Here is a 23,479-nt window from a genome sequence, read left to right on the forward strand (position 1 = left end):
TTCCAAAACGGATCACTCGAGACTTGTTTGCGCAACGAGAGAACGAGGAGACTACATCATCGACCCGCATACCGCACACCACCACCAACACACACACCCCCCAAAACCCAATTCCAACCCGCATCTGGCCTTGCTGCTGCCACCCCCATTAGCGGAAGCAGACTCCGTCCACCACCCCCCCAAACGCCGCAACCCAGCGCGAACAAGCTTCATTCTTGGCTGTTTGACGCCAGAGAACCCAAAAGCGCCCCCGAGAACAAAAGAGAAGGGAACGAGGAATCCGCACAAAGCCCACCTGAGCTGCTTGCAAGGATTCAAGAATAGCAAAGGAAGAGAGAGAGAGAAAATCATTTCCCCCTCTCCACCCTCCCGTACCTGAACGTAAAAAAGTACAAAGGGAAGAAAGGGCCCCGGCCATCATTACATTACCACCACAGCAGCCCCGCCATCACTCGTCAGTCATCACCAGCCAGCTAGGGACATCAGCAGACCCCGGCCGACATCCCGACCATCACCTCATCACACTTACACACACGCGCACTTACACACACACCGCCGCCGCCCCTCGCCTCGGCTCGCCCATCCTTCGGGATTCGACCACTTCTTTTTTCTTCCACTGGTTTTCCCTTTCTGGTCCTGACGGAGCCCGTATCCCACTCGGCCGACCCTGCGCCGAAGAGTCACACCACCTCGCCCATTTTGCGGTTTATCCGCCCCCCCTGCACTGCCTAAGGTGTTGCCCATCTTAGCCAGCCAAGATTTGTAAAGCAACGGTACGACCGAATAGAAAAAGGACAACCACCCAGATCCAGCTGCGCTCCTCGGAATCCGGGGAACAGGCGCCACCACCACATCCAGCCATGCCCCACCGCGTAGCCAACTTCTTGCGCAGTTCCACTGAGAACTTCAGCGTTTCCGCCATTGCAAACCTCAAGACCAAGACCGTCCGCCACCAGTCTTCCCAACACCACAACAACGCCCAGGAACAGGGCATCCTCCGCAGACTGCCCCTCGACCGCCACTCGTCGTACTCGTCCGACGACGGCGAGCACGTCCCCTACCACAAGATGTTCTCGGCAGACCCCGTCGAGCACGTCAAGGAGAAGGAGAAGAAGCACCACCACCACCGCCTCTCGCTGCCTTTCGGCCGCTCCAGCAAGGAGTCGCACGAGAACCCGCACGCCGGCCTCGACTGGAAGATCGAGAGCCCGCCCATCGTCTTCTTCGGCGACGCCGAGACGTCGACGGGCGCCCTGGTGTCGGGCCAGATGTTCCTCAACGTCAAGGACGAGCAGCTCGAGGTCGAGGGCTTCGAGGCCCGCCTCAACATCCACGTCCAGCACAAGCGCCCCTTCACCAACCACTGCGGCGAGTGCACCAACCAGTACACGGAGCTCAAGCACTGGACCTTCCTCGCCCACCCGACGACGCTCAGGAAGGGCGTGCACCAGTTCCCCTTCTCCATCCTCCTCGAGGGCCACCTGCCCGCCTCCATGGACACCCCCATCACCTCCATCGCCTACGAGTTCAAGGCCGAGGCCACCCTCGTCAAGGGCACCCCGGGCTCCCAGACCCCCATCAAGTTCGTCCAGAACCTCGACGTCAAGCGCTCCCTCCCCCAGTCCGAGTTCCCCCACCACTCGGTCCGCGTCTTCCCCCCGACCAACATCAAGGCCAGCGCCCACTACAGCCAGGTCATCCACCCGGCCGGCACCCACAACGTCTCGTTCCGCCTCGACGGCCTGACGAGCGCAAACACCACCAACAAGACGATCGAGTTCTGGAAGCTCAAGAAGGTGACGTGGAAGCTCGAGGAGACCATCAAGACGGTCGCCCCCGCCTGCGACAAGCACACCCCGACCGCCTCGGCCGCCGCCGCCGCCGCCGCCGCGGGCCAGGGCCCTCAGAAGGGCGTGCCCCGCACCGAGACGCGCATCCTCGGCGAGAAGTACATGCACGACGGCTGGAAGTCGGACTACAGCAGCACCGACGGCCACGTCGACTTCGAGTTCGACTACGGCGTCGTGGCCGGCAAGCACAGCCACGGCCCGCGCTACGCCTGCGACACCAAGTCGCTCGACGGCACCGAGGTGACGCACGCCCTGATGATCGAGATGGTCGTCTCCAAGGAGTGGGCGCCCATCGGCAAGCCCCACCTCGCGACCCAGACCGGCACCGGCCGCATCCTGAGGATGCACTACCACGTCATGCTCACCGACTGCCCGGGGCTCGGCGTCAGCTGGGACAACGAGGCGCCCCCCGTCTACCAGGACGTGCCGCCCTCGCCGCCTGCCTACCCGGACCAGACGTGCCCCATCGAGTACGTGAGCCTCGAGCACCTCGACGGCGAGGCGCACAGCAGGGAGGGATCCGTCACGGCGGCATAATCATCATCATCACCATCATTACGACTACGACAGGAGAGAGAGAGACAACAGAGGAAGACTTTTGAAGAAGAAGAAGCATAATAATATCATACCGAAGGGACATCGGAGCAATTGCAAGAGGAAAGGGAACTGGGACTCGGGAACGGAAAAGAAAAAAGTTTTTTGGAATTTTTCGGATTTGGGCTTTGAACGCGCGCGCATTATACCCCCTCCCGGGCAGACGAACCGGGCGCCTCTTTTTTTTACACTCCTATATTAGGACTTTTTTTTATGTTTTTACAAGTTTATTGGCGGCCAAGAAGACTATAATGTCTCTACTCAAACACTGTTTATTTTTTATTGCCACTTCGCTGTTATTGTTTATTGGGTTTCCAACATGGATGACAAGAAGATCGAATCTCGTGGCATCTGAATTCCGAGTGAATTTGACCATGGGGTTTCTTGCATCGCGAGGCGTTTTGTTGCAAAGTGTCTGGGGGGACTCGCGGGGCGAGAGAGAGAGGAGGAAAGGAAGAGCTGACGGATGGACGGCGCCGTGCTGCTTCCCGTCGCATTGGCTTCTCAGTAGCTAGCTCATGACGAGATACGTATCACATACACACACTTTGGCCACAATAGTAATCACATCTACTACTACTACCACCACATTTACCACCACCACCACTACTACACTACTGCCGTGTTAGTCTCTCCTCTCCACGATCGTGATGTTGACTGTGATGATGATATATGATTACGTCATTCCGGGCTTCGTCTCATATTTGGTAGCAGCTGCACTGCAGACGGAAACTCGCTCTTGTGCTGCGCTTGCGTTGGTGGTGATGCGGATGCGGATGCGGATGTGGATGGAGGCATTTTCAGCTTCCAGACCAGAGATCGATCGGAGGGAGGGACCCTCTTCTTTCCCGTTTCGCAAACATGTGAAATTTCGAGACGAGACGAGAAGGAAACCCACCCCCCCCCATCCGACGGATGAGTGAATGGGATGCATGGATTGCATGGGTACGGTGCGTGGTGTGCGGTGGGCGGTACCTACGCTAGGCTGGAGCTTATACACCCTGCGGCTCATCCCACGTTTGCGCGTCGCCTCTTCCTCTTGGTCGCGCTTGCGCGGGAGTACATACATGGTGTGCACACTGGATGGAAATTTTCCCATGTTCTCCCTTGGGACGGGAAAAGGCCCCGAAGGGATGGGAAGAGGACGGGTGTGGAGCGGGAGGGTGGAGCCGGCGAGGGCGCGGTGGTGGTGGTGGTGGTGTTTTGAGGCTATTGGGGTTAATCTTAGCCAACGATTACATGACGGAAACTGGCCGGCGGGAGACGGGAGTCTAGAACGTCGGGCGCGTTGGGTGTGTGTTCCCCCCTTGGCGTCCGGGCCTGAGCTTTGTTGGTTTTGGAGGTTAGGTAATAATATTTTATATGTACTCTGTATTTTGGAGAGGGAGGGAGGGATGGTGATGGCAAAAAAGTCAATTCGGCAGGTAGGCAGGTCGGTGGTGTCGGTGAGGCCTTTTGCGTGACATGTCACATCGACTGACTGAGCTTGTTTGAGTTTCCCGGGTCGAGAGGCCCCGTACCGCACATGTTTCCTGTTGCTGCTATGCAACGGTCGTGTTTGCTACCTCATACCCGCCCTGATACTTCTAACCCGGCGCTGCCACGTCGTCGCCCCGGGCTGCTCGTGTAGCAGGCGTCCCATCCCCGGCGGATGGCGCCATTGACGACCCGACGCGGACGGTTTCCAATAACTCATCTCACGATAGTCTGCCCCCGAGGCGTCGCCGGCGGGCAGAAAGGGCTTCTGGCGCTGCGTTGCCGGCGCGCACCGGGCCGGTGTCGTTGGCCAACGCCCCATCCGTACCTTCGGATGACATCCCGAGGGGGGCGTGGGTGCCTGGCGCAGCCATACCGGTACGGTTTGGAGCTCACACTCACCACCCCCTCCCCATGAGTCAAGTCAGGCCGAAGTCATGCCAGACGCCGTGTCAGGACGGAAGCCGGGCCCAGGCCTCTCCCCCCCAGGGCAGAGGTCCCTGAGGGCGCGCCATTGCGCTGCTGGGATTCGGGGGCAAAGCCGGGGGAGGGGTGGTGGTGGTGGTGGTGGTGGTGATGAGTGCGAGGCCCAAAGCCCGCCCCCGGGGTGCGGACGGAGGGGAGGTCTGGAATGGTTCGGGGGCGTCGTTTTCGTTACGTGATTCCTGGGCGCTCTTCGTCCCGGCGGCGCTCCCCGGGGACCGGCCTGTCCCAAGTCGATCCGTCCGCCGAAGTGCAGGGCCGGGAGGACCAAGAGGCGAGGTTGGGGGGGTTCGTTCTATGACCACGTACTACGTACTACTTTCTTTACATTATGGTACAGCGGTATGTATGTGTACAAGGGGGGTAAACGTCTGGCAGTACGCAAACACAACACGGCGACGGCGCAAACGCAGCGGTGGAGCCGGGTCTCGTCGTCGAGCAGGTCCAAGTACGAACGCGGCACTGTTTTGGAATCTTTCGACGCTCAGAGTCGCAGAAGCGCCGTCTCCGTGTTGGACGGAGGAGCGGAGGCTCCGCGCGCATGGCTTCCCTGGGCGCGGCCTCGCTCCTCTATATTAGTGTATGTAGTGTGCGGATAGTGTACATTGAACTGTACCCGCTTTCACTTCCAGGTTCCTTGGAACCAGTTTTTATTTTTTTTCCTCTCTGGGGAAAGAAATTTTACTGAAGAATTTTCCAGTTTTGCCTTTTGTCTTTTTTTTACTCCCCCCTTCCCCGTCCGTCCTTGTTCCTCGTCCCATTCCCCCCTACACCCCTGGGACCCCGTCGTTTGACTCCATCGTCCCGCCCCTCTTCCAAAGCCCGCAGCGAACCGCATTGGGCCCCCCAACCCCTGTCTCCCGATGGATCACCGCTGGGGGGTGTAGTGTACTTGGGCTGGTTGTTGGTTGAATGACTCCCTCCCCCCGTTCGTTTCCTTGGTTTGGGTTGCAGCACAAAAAAAAGAAGGGCAAGAGAAATGCAAGCACTCTAGGAAAAATACACTAAAAAGCAAATAAAAATTGAAATGATCCCGGCAACGAATCATTGCGTCAGAGGCTGGCGAGGGGAGACGTTCCCCCCACCTGTGCAAATGTGTAACCGCAAATTTGTGTGCGTAGAATGTAGAACGGATGGGTACGGTGACTAACGGGATCCTCCCCACCGAAGCACACACCACACACACACACTGCCAACGCACCACCGCCAACCACCAGCCAAAAAAAAAAAAAAACCTGTGCCTGCGCAACACATGAATGGTTTTCCGCCGCTGCAACAACATCCCCACCGGAGATGGGTCTCACAGGATCATCGCATCTCCATTCCAAAATGGCCGGCTGGCGCAATGGTAGCGCGTCAGACTTCTAATTCTCTCTTTCGCTTGGATAAGAGGATCGGTTGACATCTGAAGGCTGCGGGTTCGAGCCCCGCGTTGGTCATTATCTTTTGCTTTTGCCTTTTTTGGTGTTGCTACCTACCACCCAACTACCCAGCCAGTTACAGGACTCGTATCTCACCTACACGTGCCGTTACTCCGTCTATGCTTGTATTGTTTTACTGTAGCGGCCGGACTCCTTTACTCTTCGACCTTGGAGTAGCATGACTGTTTTATATCCCCACCCACAAACACTCGACCCTCATCGTAAGCCTAAAAAGTAGGATTATTTACTTATATAGGCCTGATCAGGCCCATCTTAACCAGACAATCGATGCTTCTGTTGCTCTGCGGACGGAAAGTCACTCTACAGTATGCGGGACCTAGACTGCATGGCAGTCGCTGGGTGTGTTGTGGTGTTGTGCATCCATCCATCCATCCATCCCTACTGTTCCACTTCGATATCAACAGCTTAGATACAACATGTCAGGAGTTGTATCGTGACAAGCTTGCCCAGTAGTATGCAACTGGTCGGATCTAACCAAGCAGCTTAAGCTAACATTGCGCCTTGCTTGTATGAAATCATCAACGCCGACAAGCTCAACTATGAAGAAACAGGGGGAGCGCCAGCTCTAGATTATGACCAGCTCTGCTCTCTCGGCTTGCTGTATTTTCACATACCGCAATCCAACCTTCTCGTAAATCTTCCCCATTGCCACCCCGACTCTTCGATAGACGCTCTCCGAGTCGCCCACGGGGGCCACGATCAAGCTGTCCATCGACCAGTATGGCGAATCCCTCGAGCTGTCGTTTGCACTGCTACCCCTGACGACAAAAGGTAGCATCGTAAACTCCCCGTGCTGTGAATATTTAATCTCGGCCGCGTCCATGTGAAGCCTTGCTGTAAATGGCTTCACAGCGCCATGGCGGGGCGTGATTTCGAAATGCCCTATTCGCTCAGGCGATGGCTTGTATCGAGCGGCCATCACGGCGCCTCTCACCTTGACGAAGCCGTCGACCACGTCCCCCATGCCGCCGTCCCGGTCTGGAGTCACGCCGACATCCACGAGGTCGACGAGGAGCGTGTCCTTGTCGCGTATGTCACGCATGTACACCGGGACGTCGACGGAAGCCCAGGACCACGAGGGCGCCCTGTACTTTGTCTTTGTAGGCCTTGGCGCCGGCTCCACCACCCTCCAGCACAACTGCTGCAGGGCCCGGTCCCGCCATATCCCGGCGAGGTACGTGTCGCCGGTGAAGTCCTGGAAGAAATTCGCAACCCCGGCGAACGCATAGAGCCGGTCTCCCGGTCTCGTCAGCTGGCAGCTGGAGTACTCGCCGACCAGTCCGGCCCACGACTGCAAGGTCTTCTCGCCCATCCGCCCGCTCTTCGACGGCGATGCGTCGCCTTCCAGCGTTGAGAGCAGGTTGTCAATGTTCTTCGTCCTCGTTTCCGAATGCCTCCCGTGGGGGAAGCCCTCGCACTTGCTCTCCCTGTAGCACTCCCACGCCACCTGGCTCTCCGTAAAGGAAAGCACCCGCGGGGCCAGGAAGCGCTCCTGGAAGACCCAGCCGCGCGTGCGCAGGGCGCCCGCGTGGATGTACCTCCTTTCGTACTCATTGTCGAAGACGAAGTACCTGTCGAGCGCTTTCGACGCGAACTGTATGTCCACGAGACCCGGGGCGACGGAAGACGTGTCCCGCTCGCGAAAGAGGCCACCGTCGGGGTCGTCAGAGGCCGCCGCTGCCACGTTGCAGGCCGAGTTCATGTATACGTCTTTCATTGTAGGGGCCTCGGTCTTCCAGTCGTCTGCCGAGTCCTGTATGATGCACAGGCAGTCGATCCATACGTACCGGATGCGGAACCGGTGGGCGACGACAATCATGTCCCTGAATGTCCTGGGCAACTGGTCGATTGGTCGGCCGCGGCGGAGCTCCGTCTCGTTGGTAGACGACAGAGTCAGGCGCTGCGGTTTCAAGCCCCATCGGTAACTCAGCGTCATGTACGGCGGAGGCGGAGAGCTTGTGATGTCTTCGGATGTGACCATGACCTTCCACTGCGTGTCTCCCGGCAGGCCGATATCGACCAGCCGAGTGGGTAGCCACCCCGGCTTCAGCGTCGGCAGGTTGTTGCAGCTTTTATGGGTTCCCAGGCACTCTGCGTACCAGGAATATGCCATGTCCAACGTCTTTGGCGAAGAGGTGTTTCCGTCAATGTCAATCGCCGGAAACTTGGCCCTTGCCCATGGACCTTGTCCAACGTCAGCGAGCGCCTCCCAGTACGAAAGTTTGGTTGGAAAACATGCCATTCCAGTGGTGTATGGTTATGGTGATGCTTTCGACAGAATTGCCTCCGATGGAGACTTTTATCGCGGGGTCTTGGAAGGTAATGCATAGGTGAGTCGAGGACATGCTGTCCCATCTCTCCTCCGGGCCCCATCGAGCAAACTTGAAGGGGACCCATGATTCTTCTCTCATCCGCTCCCACGCCAGAGGGTATTCCTTTTTGGCGTTCCATACCCTGTAACACACGAAGCACTTGGCGGCATCTCGTCGGAATTCCCCCAGACTTTGTTCCAAAGTGAACAATTCACCGTCCCTCAAATCAAGATTCTCACGTTGAATGGCACAGGTGCAAATGGAACATAGCCAGCTGGCCGGCCTGGAGAACACCGAGAGTCTCCACGCCTCGTCGTGCTGGTCATTTGAGGGGGTTTCGCGCATCTTCGTGGGGCTGTCGTGGACATCAAAGGGCCAAGATCGGCAGCAACGCCGTACGTTGGGTTGCTGACATACCCCGCCTGCTCTGGGTGCGTCGCATACTCTATTGCCTGATGTTGGTAGCCTGTCAAGTGGGGGACAGGGCGGCTGGCCGCCCCCAAGATGGACCCCCACCTCGTAACGTAAGGCGACTTAAACAAGGGAGAAACACATTGAAAAAACCGACGAATAGATGTCGTTTTGCGTCTGGTTCTTTTCGTGATGTCATGAAATGTGCTTCATCGTTCTTCATGGCCATTTGTTTAGCTTTTGCTAGCTTCTGCACTTCTCTGGGGCGACCCGTCAAGCGTTTGTTCCCCTTCGGCCTGTCGATTCACAACGGGGTTGCATACATCGCAGTTGGGGCTTGCACCACCGCGCTCCCGGGAATCACGCCATGTTTGAAATTGTCGGTAGTCGCTGTTTCGTCCTGAAGTAACCCGAAGCCAGGTTTTGTCGGCTTTTAACAGCTCGACAGAGCATCATCGGCTGACCCGAGTGTTGAGCTGACCACGTCGCCCTGACAGGGTTGCGCAGTCTTGGCCAAGCAAACGGGGTAAGCCGCAACAAGGAGAAGCTTTTTTTAGATTAAACATTCATAAAGTCGCTGCCACGGCAGCTGATGATTGGGCGGGATTAGGTTACCGGCCCGGGAGCAGATCGGGACGCGGAATGTCGGCGATTGGAAATCAAGGTCCACATTAGATGCCGATGCGGAGGTGGGTCTCGGGAGCGGCTTAGAAATGCTGAATGACAAATGGCCACTGGTCCACGGTGATGCAATCACCTAGTGGGTGTCGCGCCGCATGTTTCCGATCTGGCATAAAAGCGCCTCCACCCCGCACGAAGCTAATTCACCCTTGGAAGCCGCAGATATCTCACCATCAGCCCTGTAATTGACGTGTGCGCGCACTATTATGAGCACGACCCTGCGACGAGCCCCAATCCTCGCATCAGCCCTGAAACCCAGCATCGCCAGAACCCGCGGCGTTCCCCGCATTGCCCACAGCAGACCCATCGCCACGATGACCACCAGCGTCTTCCGCTACCTGGACCCGGCCACCCTCGACGGCAAGCCGTGGGCCAAGGTCGACGTCGACGTCTCCTCGTTCAGCCGCATCGAGCGCCGGCGCTCCGTCGCCAACATCCGCGACGCGGGCGAGGAGTTCGGCACCGACGTGTCCGGGTTCGCCGTCTACAACTCCCCCGCGGCGGAGAAGGACTTCACCGACGACGCCGCCGTCCGCGACGGGTACTACGCCGAGGTCGAGGCGCTCCTGCGGGAGAAGCTGCCCGGCGTGAAGAAGGTCGTCATCTTCGACCACACCATCCGGAGGAGGGAGAAGAGCAGCCCCAGGCAGCCGGTGCAGCAGGTCCACGTCGACCAGACCCCCCGCGCCGCCGAGGTGCGCGTGAGGCGGCACGTCCCCGGGGACGAGGCCGAGGAGCTGCTGAAGGGCAGGTATCAGATCATTAACGTGTGGCGGCCGATCGGGCACGCGGCGAGCGACTTCCCGCTGGCGGTGATTGACTGGCGGACGACGGCGCCGGAGGACCTCATCGCGGTGGACCTGCTGTACCCCAAGCGGACGGACACCGCGGATGACGACGACAGGGGCAAGGAGGTGCTTCCGGACCCGACGTCGGCGCTATCGACAGAGGGGTACGAGGTGAAGGGTAAGTCGAACTCGGGAGGGGAAAGGGGTTTGAAGCTTGCTTACTAACGCTACTATAGGTGAGACGTATTCTGTTGCGCCGAGCGACAAGCACAAGCTGTACTACGCCAAGGACATGACCCCCGACGAGGCCATGTTCATCAAGTGCTTCGACTCGAGGAGCCAAGGGCAGCCCGGAGGCAAGGCCGGGGTGGCGGACTACACGCCCCACACCGCCTTTGTCGACCCGGCCACCCCTGCGGACGCAAAGGGGCGCCAGAGTATTGAAGTCAGATGTCTGGTGTTTTACGACTAGAGTTTTGGATGTGACAGGCTGGGAACCGCGTTCACCTCGCATATAGAGATTTCCATGATGAGAGCTACGTTCACAATGAGTTAATTTAATAAATGAGAAGAAAGACATCCGCAGCCTCGCCAAACGTGATCACAGCTCGCGAATACGTGACTTTGGGCCCTTGCAGAGATAAAATCTGGTTGTTATTCAAAAGAGTGTGGTTGTTTGTAAGCTATATAGTCGACAAGGGGTATATATAAGTACGCAGATGACATATATGCAGCGAAAGGCGCGGTCGCAGGCGCAGGAACAGGACAAGATCGCCGAAAGATTTCCAACGCTGTAAGAACTACGCACCATCTAAGTTTGGTAGACAGCAACGTAGGCGACTTCCATCATGCTCCCCCAACCACCGATGGTAGAGCTGTCCGGGTTTCCGGGCTGCGAACGGTCAGCATGGTCTCTCAAAAACAGACAAGGAGGGGGGGGACGGGGAGGCACGTGGAAAAACTTACCCAGTTGCCCCCAACGGCAACGTTCAAGATGAAGAACAAAGGAGAGTGAGCCAGGGTGTTCCAGATCCCCTCGCTACCAATCCGCGCGCCGCTGATCTGGTGGAACTGCCGCCCGTCGAGGATCCAGGTGATGGTCTCGGTCTGCCAGTTGTTCGACTGGCGGTCCCACTGCATGCGCCACGTGTGCCACCCCTGGTCCGGGATGCCGGTGGCGGCGCCGATGCCGTTGGGCTCGTTGCACGCGCCGCCGGGGAGGACGTCGCAGTGCGCGGTGCCGTACCCCGTCAGCTGCCCGTTGACGGTCTCGAGGATGTCGAGCTCGCCGCAGCGGGGCCAGTCGACGCCGTTGCGGATCGAGTTGCCCAGGATCCAGAACGCGGGCCAGATGCCCTTCTTGTTGGCGACGGCGTTGTCCCCGAAGCGGATCTGGCCCTCGGCGACGGTCAGGCGGCCCGCGGCGGGCGTGAAGGTGTACTTGGACTCGAGCCGGGCCGAGGTCCAGTGCCCGCTGGCGTCCTTCTGGGGCACGATCTGGACGGTGCCGCCGCCCGAGATCTGCAGGTTCGAGCGGGACGTCGTGTAGTCCTGGATCTCGTTGTTGACCCGGAGGTTGGTGATGATGTTCCAGTTGCCCTCGTTGACGCCGGTGCCCGCGGCGCCGGCAAAGTTGTCTTGCCAGATCCGGGTGTAGGGGGAGTAGTTCGGAGAGTCCCAGGCTAGGGCGGCTGGGAGGAGGAGAAGAGTGTAAAGGAGGGACTTGAGATGCATGTCTGCAGTGGTTTGACACGAAAGCTAAGGAATGTGTGGTTGTCTGTTCGGAAGGAGTGAATAGGGTTTGGTAGGGATCCCAGGCTATGCAGAAAAGACTGCGACGAAGAGGTTTTATAAAAAAAGAGGGTATTTGTGGCTATTCGCAAAGGAGCGGCATGTCTCGAGGGACAAGATCACGATGGCGATTACTGTTGGTGGCTGCACGGGGATGGGGGCAGAACACCATGGGGGCGGGAAGACCATGGGGGCAGAATGAACGCATCCATCATGGGACTGGTTTGCTTTAAAAGAAAACAATATTGAGGGAGGGGCATACATACAGAACAAAAAAATATTTCGCGTTTGGCCCAGAGTTTGCTCGGTCCTTTCCAGGGAGTGTGGCCACATCAGCGGAACAAAGCTGCACATCGAGCCCAGACTCTCACCTGCAGAACATGGTACTACGATACGGCACGGAGAGAAGAATACCCTAGTTTTTTTTCCCTTTTAATTTGGCCTGACCTCCGAGTCTCAGAGCTGCACCCAATCTTTAACAGAGAAGACGAGTCTCAAGGAGGGTGGATGGCAGCCTAGCTCCTATATCCTCCCCCTGGACGTCTGTCGTCTAGCGTTGCACAGGACCGGGGATAGCGTCCGCGACACCAGACTGCACGCCGCTCCCAAGACTACCACGCGAGAATAGGGCGGCACGCGGTGGAAGGAAAGCGTGCTTCGCTGAGACAACCCATCGCGGGGCCCAGCCGATGGATGATGGCTCAATAAGACGGACCCCCTGCGCAGTAATAACGGCCTGGTCAGTCTGGATATGGATTGCACGGCCGATATTCCGAGAGGAGCAGGGGCTGAAAGAAGCGAGGAATCGTGGCTGCTTGGAAGACGTGCATAATCTGAAAAAGAAAAGATTAAGGCTCTCCAAGGGTAACCAATAGAAGCGGCGTACCAGCATCTGCACGGATGTGGCCCTGTTTAAGGAGATGCCAGAAGGGCTTGGGGGCCGTACCCCTCGGGAGACGTGTCGGGAGAGGCTTCATTTCATCTCTGCTGTCTGCCAATCGGCGACGGACGATGGCAGCCCTTTGCAGGAGGGCCCCGCGACCGGGGAGGGGGATGGTAGTGCTCGCTACCAACGGCGCGGCCCAAGTCGCCCTTCGTGGCCCTGGTTGGTGCGGCTTGAAATTTCGGTTCGACCCTTGGATTGCCACGCGGGAAGTGACATTAACACCTCTTGATCCTAGGACGCTTCAGATGATCCCAAGGTCTGGCCTTGCTATACTTGGTTTGCTAATTACCCTCCCGTCATCGCCCGGCAGCCTTTCATTTTGTCACGTCCAGTGATTGTACAGAAGCTCCCCAAGACCAATAGAGAGACATTAGGCAAGAGGTATTGGTGATTGTTTGCGACGGGCCAGTTAGATGTTGAGAACGGTACCTGAACGCCACCGCGCTAGCGGCAGTTGTGTACTTAGTCTAGCAGCTGCAAGATCTAGACATCTGCACTTAGACCACTATTTTGTTTCCCCTCACAAGTCTGGGCACTAGAAAGTTGCAGTCGAGGAAGGAAGAATGCAGGAAACCACTGCACGGGGAGGCGAATGTGGCCAGCTGCATCGCTGACAGGTGTTCTACCAGGCAGCTAAGGGCAGACCACTCGGCAGCTGATGTTGGCTCTGCCCAAGCAAAGCGAGTTTCAGGGACCCCATCACCGCCAGCGCCAAAGCCGTTTGTGGCCGGCGATTCGTCCGAGTTGAAAGAAAAGGGCATGTGAAAAGGCTCGATGGCACCTTGCCAACACGGCTTTAGCGCGGGTGAAAGGCGCCTTTACCAACGCGGGCAACTCCCTAGGTCGGGCGGGAATCCGAGTCTGATTGGCCGGCGTTGAAAGTGCAAGGGGGTTGTGATCCTGAAGGGGAACTTCTTGGTGTGTGGTGTGGCTGGCGTGGATGCATGCATGGCCTCAGAGTTGCAGTGCAAAAGGGAGGAGAAAATATGACGGCGAGGGAATCAGACAATGTGCGTCATGAGAAAATCTCATGATTCATGGTGTTCTTTCCATTACCCAAGAGCTTCTTGCATCATGATGGAGCAGTCACCAGCTCCCGATCACTGGGCCGGTGTCTGGTGGCCTCCGACCGGTGTGCCGGCGCTACCCCACAATCCCCGCGGTCTTGGATTCGGCGTTGTCGGTACCACTTCGGAGTGATCGTCGTCGCGGGCAGGTCATGCGACACTGTCACGATGCGGAGAATAGTATTGCCAAACGCTTCTTCCTGCATACTCGTTCCCTATTGTCCCCGACAGCCGTGGCACCAGACACTGCGCAACGCTTGATGTCTCGGGTGAGACTAAGCAACCAAGGGAGAATCCTCTTCTATGCGTCCTTGTTTGCTCGCACGACCTGTAACGTAGCAGAAAACAGCAGTGGCAAAGCATGTTGGTCCATTTGCCATGTCAACGATCCGATTATTTCCCCAAGCTTTTGAAATTTCGCGCTAGGCCAGGCACTAGGCGTTAAGCTTAACAAAGCAATGTGCAACCTGGGTAACATGCTTCCAAGTCTCGTGGGCTGAGCGTGACCAGAATTTTCCTTGCATGATATTCAAGGGGATTTCATCTCTGATGGGCAAGTGGGCTTAGGCGTGAAAATTTGGCTGGATCTGATCAAGCCAGCTCAGCAGGAGAATAGTGGTAAAAGCACTATGTATCGAAGGCCGGCATTCCCCACACACTAACATGATGTAACAGTCTATGGAACCTTTGTGTACGGAATGATATGGAATAGACACTCGGAATAGTAAGTGAGTAGTGGTAGCGTTAAAAAGGCGACTGCATCGGTGAGTTATTTCAGACCGCAATAAAGACTCACCTCCTCTTAACATAGACTTGCACTGTAATATTCTTCTATGAAAAGCTAGGTACGGACATAGATTTGCTCATGAAGATATTAAAACATGCAAATGATGGCATTGGTGTCGACACAGTTCTCGAGTAATTTACTAGAGAAGTTGAGTAATCCAGGAGCAGAGCACGGATGCACACGCTACAATATTTGGGCAGCCAAGTAATGTTATGATTCATCTAGAATATGCGTCTTGTTCCTATTCATGAGGCCAACAAAATGGCCCTAGTGAGTCGACGAGGCTACAGAGTTTGCTATACGATCTCTATGTGCTGAAATATAATGGAAATCCAATTTTGGGTTCGAAATTAACGACGTGCGATAGACTCTTCAGATGTGTTGGTTGCGGGCGCGACATGGGCATCCGCAGTCTTGCCTGTTTCGACTGCAGGGGAGTCACTGTAGGCTACTTCGTGCTCGCTCTCACTCTCGAGGTGTGCGACCTTTGCTTTTCTGTTTCCGCAAGTTAGAAAACACAATCACCTCTCCGTATACAGGTAAACTTACTCTTTGCGCTTGATGTAAACATCGAGAACATGTGTTGCAACGATGAGAGAGACTGCACAGCCGAGACAGAAAGAGAAACCCTTGGGATAACTTGGTGATTCGACGGTCGGGAAGGTAAGCAAGGGGGTCCATGCCGTCGATGACTGGGCGATGATGGTGATCATGACCAGCGTGAACGACCGCTGCTCGGGAGAATCTCGAAGAATGGTGTTGACCCAGCCGTGGAGCACACTTGAAAGTGCGTTGGACCAGTACATCGTCGCGAACGCAAACCATTTCCCGCCCTCGGGTATATCCCAGACCACGAGCATAATGAGACCAGTGACGTTCCAGAGTGAGGCGAACGTAATGGCCCATGCCGGGCCCAAGACTAGATCTGATAGGAAGCACGCCACGATGTTGTACAAGATTCCCAGCGCTGGAGCGATGGTTCCCATCTCGTTGACCTGCGCCGGGCTGTAGCGTCCCAGGCTCTTGATCCACAGGAGGAAGCTTCCGGTGCTCTTGTGGATGCCGGCGTTCCAGAACAACACATCGACGAGGACGACCGTCCAAAATTGTGGGCTCAGGAAGATCTGCTTGAGGTGGCTGACCTTGAACTTTCCGCGTGTGACGTGTCCGCCACGTTCGAGACGAGCCTTCGCAATCTTGATATCGGCATCGTTAAGAATCCAACGGTTCGGTTGTTCAACGGTTCCCGGTAGCAGGAAGTAGCCGAGGATGCCGACAGGAATGGTGATAATGGCGCAGATAATGTACATCCATCGCCAGCCGGACATGCCGTTGACACCCTCAAGACGATGTGAGGCTCCGGCGGCGATGAGGCCTGCTGTCAGGGTTCCGAGGTTGAGTCCGGTGTAAAAGATGCCACCTCGTCGCGCGATTTCGTGTCCTCGATACCAGGAGCCTGCATTCATGGTCAGAGCTTAGAAGGTATTTAGGGTTTGCGTGCGAGGAATTCGCCTTACCAAAGACATAGTGCATAGCCGGGAAGAAGGCAGCCTGAATTATTAATTGAAGTCCTTTGACAACGAACACCACTGAGGACAGAACGTACCTCGAAGAAGCCAACCATGAAGCGGTACGCCGCCATTTCTCCGAATGAGTTTGCGCGGTATTGAAGAAGTGTGAAGAGTCCCCAAAGAATGTCCATGGCTGGAATCGTCCAGTACATGGGGATATACGTGAAAATGAACATGAAGGGTACCATTCCGACCACAGCGCCAACTGTGTACATGGTCTGGAGCTCGACCAGCTCGTTACCTTGGAAGCCGAGCTCTTCCTTCATACCGCCGACGTAGGCATTGTCTTGTTTGGTTAGAATTGGTGTCTGGAGATGGATGGAAAGCGGACATACTCAAGTTTGCCTGGTCTATCGAAAATCAGTTAGTTTAACTTTCTTACTTCTCTCGAGCGAATGTTTTCTTACCGATGTACTTCACCCAGTATGCAAGGACAGCATATGGGACTACGATCATATCTGAACTGGCATTAGAAAATCCTGCATGGCAATACTGCAACGACTCGCGATTGCCGCATAAATCTTGAGTGGCGAACGTACCGAGCTTCCAAATGAACTTGCGCTCCTCGGGAGTGTCATCGTCGGAGTACCACTGAATCTTCCACCACTTCTCCCTCGGAACCGTGTTATCTGTCGCCATTTTGAACCCCAGTGCAGGCAAGCGTTGGTGGTCAAGAGGCTTGAAGGTATTCCTGGGAATGAACTTTCAAGGTCGATGGCTCGGGACGTTGAGATGGAGCGATTGGGCTGTTATCAGTTCGGCCGGCCCAAGTGATATCTATGTCATGTCTGCCGGCCGCGGACCCCCTGCACGTCAAAATCCTCCCACATTATCGATTGCGCCAGAGCTTCTCGGCCTTGTGCAATGCAAGCCGCCCAGCAACTAAACCTGATGTTGTGTGAAAGTCCCGCTTTCCGAGCACATTCGGAAGTCGGAAACCGTCCGACATTGAGAAATGGCTCTCTCCGCGGGGAAACCTCGTGGCGAGAATGGGTAGCGACTGCTGCATCGTGCAGGACCCTGCCGGGAAGTGGCCGACATCCTGCGATACCAACACGCGGCATGGAGGGTCGTTCGTCCTGGAAAGGGATGTGAGTGGGGCTGTGGCTGGATGGGATGCGTCTTCGGCTTGGATGAGATAGGCTCAACAGCACCCGACCCGCAGGTTTGCTGACCGGGACATGCTTAAAGGCGGAAATAAAGCCTGGTACTGAGAGCTTTGGAAGATTTTGAGTGGTACTTGCGGAGCATCCGCTGCAAAATGTCGGTGCTGTTGACTGGCAGGCTAGCAATGACGTGCTTGATGCTGGCGATGGTGTTACACGCGCAGCTTACTACTGCACAGACAAAATTCCTCACGAGTCAACACCCTCGATCCATTCCATCATCAAGGCGTGAATTCTGTTCAATTTCGATACTCCGGCAAGTTGATGGTAAGCCTCAAAAGTACGAAATTTAAAAAACTAGCTTGACTGCAGGATGCGGTGCGACGCTCCTTGTCTGCAAGATGGCACTATTTGAGCAATGTACAAGCCCGGGGATGTCCATTTGGATAAAGACATAAATATCCAAAGCACGAAAAATGAGCTATGTCTTTCAGGTACTCCTGCCCTTGAAACATGGTGTTCGACTGCAGCTGTAGTTAAGAATAACTTTGGGGGACTAACAGTGACAGATATAACAGATAAGGCTTACTTAGGTAGGTACGTGCTTACATTTAAGTTCAAGTTTGCTAAATTGTTCGATGCTTATTAAATACCCGGAAGAGAAAATATCAGCGGGTCGTATGATTGGCCTAGATGATTCTTTGGACAGGCTTCGGATGAGCACAGTTGGGAATACCAGCAATAACACATCGCAAGTTACCACGCAATATTTCCTAAACAAGGTCACGCACCGAAATGTCATACAGTTGATGCGGATGATACGGGAGTGATGCCCTCCTGGTCTTGATAACTCAACCCTTCGTGTGACATTAGGCGTCTTGGGGGAAACTTGGTGTAGCTGTAGGTCATAACTCAACACATGGTCAAAATATAAACTTGAAAAGCTTCTGTTCTCCTGACGGATTGAGATAGCCGTAAAGCACACGAAGAAACCCCCATGGCCATACGCTGCTTGGCACAGTACATATGGCAGGTACGGTTGTCTCGGTCTGCCGCGACGATGGCTACTTTTCGGATGTGACCGTCATATAAGAGCCGATGGACTCTTTACGATTCCCCGGTGTCCGTCTTTTCCGTGTCTTGCGGATGCAAAAATCATCCCAAGTTTTCGGAGTGGCACGCACGGCTCATGACGGCGACATTTTTACCGGAGTACCGTGCATCTGGTGGACCACGTCGTTTGGTCTCGGACGTGACGTCTGAGTTTCAAACCTTGCATACCGGACGACTCCAGATGTTCGCCCGAGGCCACAGCGCCAATCCATACTTCAACTTGACTGGCCAAATCGTCATCCCAAATTTGTGAAAGAGTATGTATCCCGCGTCAGTATGGTTTCACGCAGTACTCAATGAACCTTTAATGATTAGTTAAGCTGTTCGGTTCAAATTGGGGGGATCCGATTATACCGAACAGAATTACTAAGATCCCCGGATCGTATAAAATCGAAGAGCGTTCATATCGCAGAAAGTCTGGTAGAATTGGTTCATTGTTACTCAATTGTGTCATTTTAATCAACATGGATATCTTTAAAACTAACCCCCTTTACCTTGGAGGCGCCATCATATGCGTCGTACTGGCTGCGGTATGTAATTATCATTTCAAGCCTCTAGGTAGTATAATATGCCTGGACTAACGCAACTTATCCCAGTACATTTATGCTGGTCTCACAAACCCCTTGTCGAACATACCGGGGCCGTGGTATACCAGATTCACCACCTTGCCATCGACATTCAAAGTCATCACGGCCCACCATCCTGACTGGATTCACGACTTGCACGAAAAATATGGTCCAGTGGTGCGATACAGCCCGCACGAGGTCGACGTCTCTGACCCGAAAACATGCCAGCGCATCCACAGCGTCAAGACGGGGTTTTTCAAATCACCATTCTACTCCCTTCTCATTACGGACTCCTCGAGCGTTTTCAACGAGATCCGCCCCGAAATCCACCGCAAGTACAAGCGTCTCCTGTCAAACCCCATGTCGGAGACCGGCTTGAAGACTTTCCTGCCTCGCATCGACAGCAAAGTGCGCCTCGCCATCCAGCGCATTCGCGACGAGAACAAGACCCGCGGTGCCGCCGACATCGCCAAGTGGTTCATGTTCCTCTCGTTTGACGTCATCGGCGACCTGGCTTTTGGCGAGTCCTTTGGCAACCTAGAAAGTGGCAAGGTAAGTTACGTTTGCGTAGCAGATTATGATATCATCCCGCCAAGGCATCTGCTAATAAATCCGCACCCCCCCAATAGAAGAACCGATCTGTCAACGACTTCATTAGCCTGGGCTTTGTCGGTGGCCTCCGGTCCATGTTTCCAACAATTGCCAAAATCTCGCTGTACCTTCCCATCCCGGTCTTTAAGGAGGCGACATCTATCCAGTTGCGAACCTTTGAATATGCCCAAGGCGCACTGGACCGTCACGCAAAACGCGTGGAACAGACTGGCTCCGACCCCAACCCAACCGTGTTCTCCAAGCTCTACAACGCCGGCGCGGAGGAGACCTGGAATCCAATCGAGATTCGCGACAACGCCCAGGTTTTCATCGTTGGCGGCAGTGACACAACTGCCAACTCCATGATCTATCTCGTCTGGGCCGTGTGCAAGGTCCCAGAAATCAAGGCCAGACTTTTGAAGGAGCTAGATACTCTGCCTGAGGACTACAGCTACGACGATCTGAGGGAGCTTCCTTACGTGAACTGGATCGTGAACGAGACTCTGCGGCTTTATACAGCTCTTCCATGCGGGCTTCCGAGACTAGTACCCCCTGGTGGCGCAGAGCTTGCCGGCCAGTTCATCCCTGGCGGATTCACTGTCACGACGCAAGCTTATAGTCTTCATCGCGATGAGCATGCGTTCCCTGACCCGTACCGATTCTACCCCGAGAGGTGGGAGCATACCACACAGGAGATGAAGGATTGTACCATGCCGTTCGGCGGAGGCGCCAGGAGTAAGTCCTTAATCTCTCCTATCTGCATATCAGTTAGGTCTTGGTGCTAACATGGGGAATTAGCATGCCTAGGTCGCCACTTGGCTCGAATTGAGCTTCGCTTGATCACTGCAAGATTCTTCAAAGCGTTTCCGAATGCTACGGTGTCTGAGATAGAGGGAATGTGTGACAAGGATATGGAGCCGGCGTTGCATTTCTTGATGGTCCCAAGCGGTCACCGATGCTTGATCAAGCTGGACGGATAAACTGTGCCTGTATTTGATGGTTCATAGACCAGCAAAGCCAGAGGTAGCGAATGCTTCTCGCATAAGCAGAATCAGACCTGTTGTACACAGGTAAAATATTGTATATCGAGTGTTCAAGACAATGTACTGCTTTTCAGAAGTAACTCAAATATTTCGACATGTTCATTTTGCGATGCTGGACTGACATACACCCGTATTCAGCTGTAGCCGTATTACCCATCCACCCCAACCCTTTTCCTCCTTTTTTATCCTTGGTTTTTTCTTTTTGCAAGGGCGTATAGTCGGCAGTACAGGCAGCAGTAAGGTCTTCTGAAGCACCTCAAATGCTATACAGCTCTGTACGGAGGTGCCAGCAGAATCGGAAGCATCGGAATCACCAGAGGATATTTCAGCAATAGTCCAAACGATGGTTTTAGTGGTAATGACAGGTAAAAGGGCATTGGGGTCAATGACGTATTGTCATGTATCGATTGAAGTGAGGAGGAGAAGTGGACAATCAGGTGGATATTATCGGTTCTGGCAGATGCGGCTAATTGGCAATCGATAGGATAGACAGTGGTAGGTGTGTCGTGGTGTTTTGCATCCATCCACGCATCCTGTTCTTCTTTGCGGTCACGTGGATGTATCCTTGGGGGATATTTCTTGGCGTCGTTTGCGGAAATCAAGTCAGCGTTTAGTCTAGATTCGGCACTCCCTTGAGACATGGACCAGTGTAGGTTGGCAACCCTGGTTGCTTGCGTTTTCGCCTTCCAAATATTTTTTTTGCCTACTTGACAATTCTGCAGTATACCCAACATTTTAATGAGCTCCATATGCCATACTAATTTGCAAGGGGTTGCCAAAAAAAGATTTCATACCTCTTGATGGAGAAATTTAATGTAAAGGTTGACCCGTTGGCTGATTCATAGATGATCGAGGCTAAAACTACGGCGAGCCTGCTCCGAAGTCTTTAAGGTTCACTGAAATTACCGACGGCAATTTCTTTCGGTTCAATAACCAAATTCTTAAACTATGGAGGCGTCATTATGTCCCTTTCTAACGCATGCAGGGTCTTGGGTCAGCCAAAAGCAGGGCCAGATACCCAAGAATATGGCGTAAAACTGAACATTGAATATCCATATGGCTCGATTTCCGCCATAGGCAAACACATAGATAAGTACATTAATCAAACTGGAAATTGTCTGAATTGGTTGATCTTATAGGGCTTGCTTTGTCTTTCAGTGCTAATGGCTGTTTACTAATGTCTTAGCATCCGGAAACGGTTCAGCCGGAAACGGTCCAGCCACATGTTTGCCAGTCTCGGCTAGACTCAAGCAGAGGCTGGACATAACCAGCCTCACTCCCAGACATACTTGTCAACCTTTCCGGGCAACAGAACCAATACACCTACGGCTGAGAACAGCCCGGTGCTTCCTCCAACATAATCACCACGAAACTTCTTACATCTTGAAACCTCCTCTCGCAATCGACGGCTTGCCAGTTTGAATCCAACCAGAGATCCTGGAGGTTATGATGATAGTGCCATGACTCCTGGTCTCTGGTTGATTGCTACCAGAATACTTGGGCTCAATGGCCTTGCTGTTACCCGAATTAACGGCCGGCCTCCCTCTCTGCGCCGTGAGTAGCCTGCCTAATGTTCACCAATTTGGCACTTCACTACACTGCTAATGCACCATTACTACCCAAAGGCACCATGCGCATCAAAGGCGCTCGACTTCGCAACATGCGCCGTAGCCAATTTGACATCGGGTTGTCTATGTAAAGACAGTAGCTACGTCGAGACGTATCGACTATGTGTGCGATCTTCTTGTGATATTGGAAATGTGCTGAGTAAGATTTGTCTTATTGCTTTTACCCCAATGGCATTCTCCCAGGTCATCAACATAAGTCGTCATTCTCTTTTGTCTTATCTCTGATAGTTAGCATGCATCAAGCTAACACGCATCTTTAAGTTGCTAAGAATGTCACTTGGACATGGTGCAACTTCCATTATCAGAACCAGACAGGCTCTACGTTTGAGAAAGTGGCCCTAGTTATTGTTACAGCTCTTCTTTTTTTCCTGCGGCAGCTCGCCAAAATATTAAGGCTATCAGCCTGGGGAGCAGATGACTATGCGCTAATACTCGGATATGTGAGTAATAAACGAACCGTGTCTCTATATAATTGCATCTCTGACTCACTGGATCAGGTCTTTTCGCTTTCATTTGCAGTATCTATGTTTTATGGTAATGGTCTCCAGGTAAAAGGTAGTTCAAAGCTGTATCCTTACTTATATTTCTTTAGGATATCGCTTAGGCATAGGAAGAGACGTTTGGTCGTTATCCCACGAGCAGGTAAATCTGTTTATGCAAGTAAGCAGCCGCATCTACTTCCCATACACTTGGTTTCTGAACAGCACGGAATCGGGAATACTAACAATGCTAGGTCTTCTTCGCTTTTGAAGTACTCTATACCATAAGCATCAGCGCTCTCAAAGCTTCTATACTTTTCTTTTACATTCGTATCTTCGGACTGGCAAGCCAAACTTTCACGACAGTGCTCTGGTGCACCCAGGCCTCGAACCTTATAAATTGTGTCGTATTCACAGTTGTCAAACTGAACCAGTGCAAGCCCTTTAGCTACTCTTGGGAAGGATGGGATGGAAGACATCCGGGGCGTTGTGTCAACGTGCACGCTCTGCTGATATCTCAAGCGGCAGTGAATTTAGCCATAAATGCGTGGATGCTTGTGTTGCCAATGACGCAGGTCTTATGGTTAAATATGAGAAAGAGACAAAAGCTAGAGGTTTTATCTATGTTCGGGCTTGGAGTTTTGTGAGTACTCTCTACTACCTCCAGCAGCGAAGAGATTGTTTTCTCGTTGCATGGGCGGGACTTCCCAACGATGACTGCTGTTAGGATTCTGAATCTAACATCTTTTTTGTG

The 23,479-nt window shown here is 54.2% G+C and overlaps 6 protein-coding genes across 6 annotated transcripts; 3 read left to right on the forward strand and 3 right to left on the reverse strand.

Moving 5' to 3' along the window:
- Positions 1-860: 860 nt before the first annotated feature.
- On the forward strand, positions 861-2,387 carry EsH8_IV_000227 (uncharacterized protein; the record flags this gene model as incomplete). Its single annotated transcript, XM_083265117.1, has 1 exon — positions 861-2,387. One exon carries the CDS (start codon positions 861-863, stop codon positions 2,385-2,387), a length of 1,527 nt encoding a protein of 508 aa, XP_083124012.1.
- A 4,023-nt stretch (positions 2,388-6,410) lies between these two features.
- EsH8_IV_000228 (HET domain-containing protein) lies at positions 6,411-8,087 on the reverse strand (the record flags this gene model as incomplete). The annotated part of the gene is made up of 1 exon (XM_083265118.1): positions 6,411-8,087. The coding sequence occupies one exon, from the start codon at positions 8,085-8,087 to the stop codon at positions 6,411-6,413; it is 1,677 nt and encodes a 558-aa protein (XP_083124013.1).
- A 1,368-nt stretch (positions 8,088-9,455) lies between these two features.
- On the forward strand, positions 9,456-10,509 carry EsH8_IV_000229 (uncharacterized protein; the record flags this gene model as incomplete). The annotated part of the gene is made up of 2 exons (XM_083265119.1): positions 9,456-10,215; positions 10,274-10,509. The coding sequence occupies 2 exons, from the start codon at positions 9,456-9,458 to the stop codon at positions 10,507-10,509; spliced, it is 996 nt and encodes a 331-aa protein (XP_083124014.1).
- Positions 10,510-10,848: 339 nt separating this feature from the next.
- Positions 10,849-11,771, reverse strand: EsH8_IV_000230 (concanavalin A-like lectin/glucanase domain-containing protein; the record flags this gene model as incomplete). Its single annotated transcript, XM_083265120.1, has 2 exons — positions 10,849-10,929; positions 11,004-11,771. The coding sequence occupies 2 exons, from the start codon at positions 11,769-11,771 to the stop codon at positions 10,849-10,851; spliced, it is 849 nt and encodes a 282-aa protein (XP_083124015.1).
- A 3,207-nt stretch (positions 11,772-14,978) lies between these two features.
- On the reverse strand, positions 14,979-16,838 carry EsH8_IV_000231 (uncharacterized protein; the record flags this gene model as incomplete). Its single annotated transcript, XM_083265121.1, has 7 exons — positions 14,979-15,123; positions 15,178-16,084; positions 16,146-16,179; positions 16,235-16,485; positions 16,535-16,549; positions 16,607-16,657; positions 16,739-16,838. 7 exons carry the CDS (start codon positions 16,836-16,838, stop codon positions 14,979-14,981), a joined length of 1,503 nt encoding a protein of 500 aa, XP_083124016.1.
- A 2,044-nt stretch (positions 16,839-18,882) lies between these two features.
- Positions 18,883-20,555, forward strand: EsH8_IV_000232 (uncharacterized protein; the record flags this gene model as incomplete). Its single annotated transcript, XM_083265122.1, has 4 exons — positions 18,883-18,948; positions 19,015-19,536; positions 19,614-20,310; positions 20,374-20,555. 4 exons carry the CDS (start codon positions 18,883-18,885, stop codon positions 20,553-20,555), a joined length of 1,467 nt encoding a protein of 488 aa, XP_083124017.1.
- Positions 20,556-23,479: the final 2,924 nt, after the last annotated feature.

This window comes from Colletotrichum jinshuiense, chromosome 4 (assembly GCF_051148585.1).
Source record: "Colletotrichum jinshuiense chromosome 4, complete sequence".
Taxonomy (NCBI): Eukaryota; Fungi; Ascomycota; class Sordariomycetes; order Glomerellales; family Glomerellaceae; genus Colletotrichum; species Colletotrichum jinshuiense.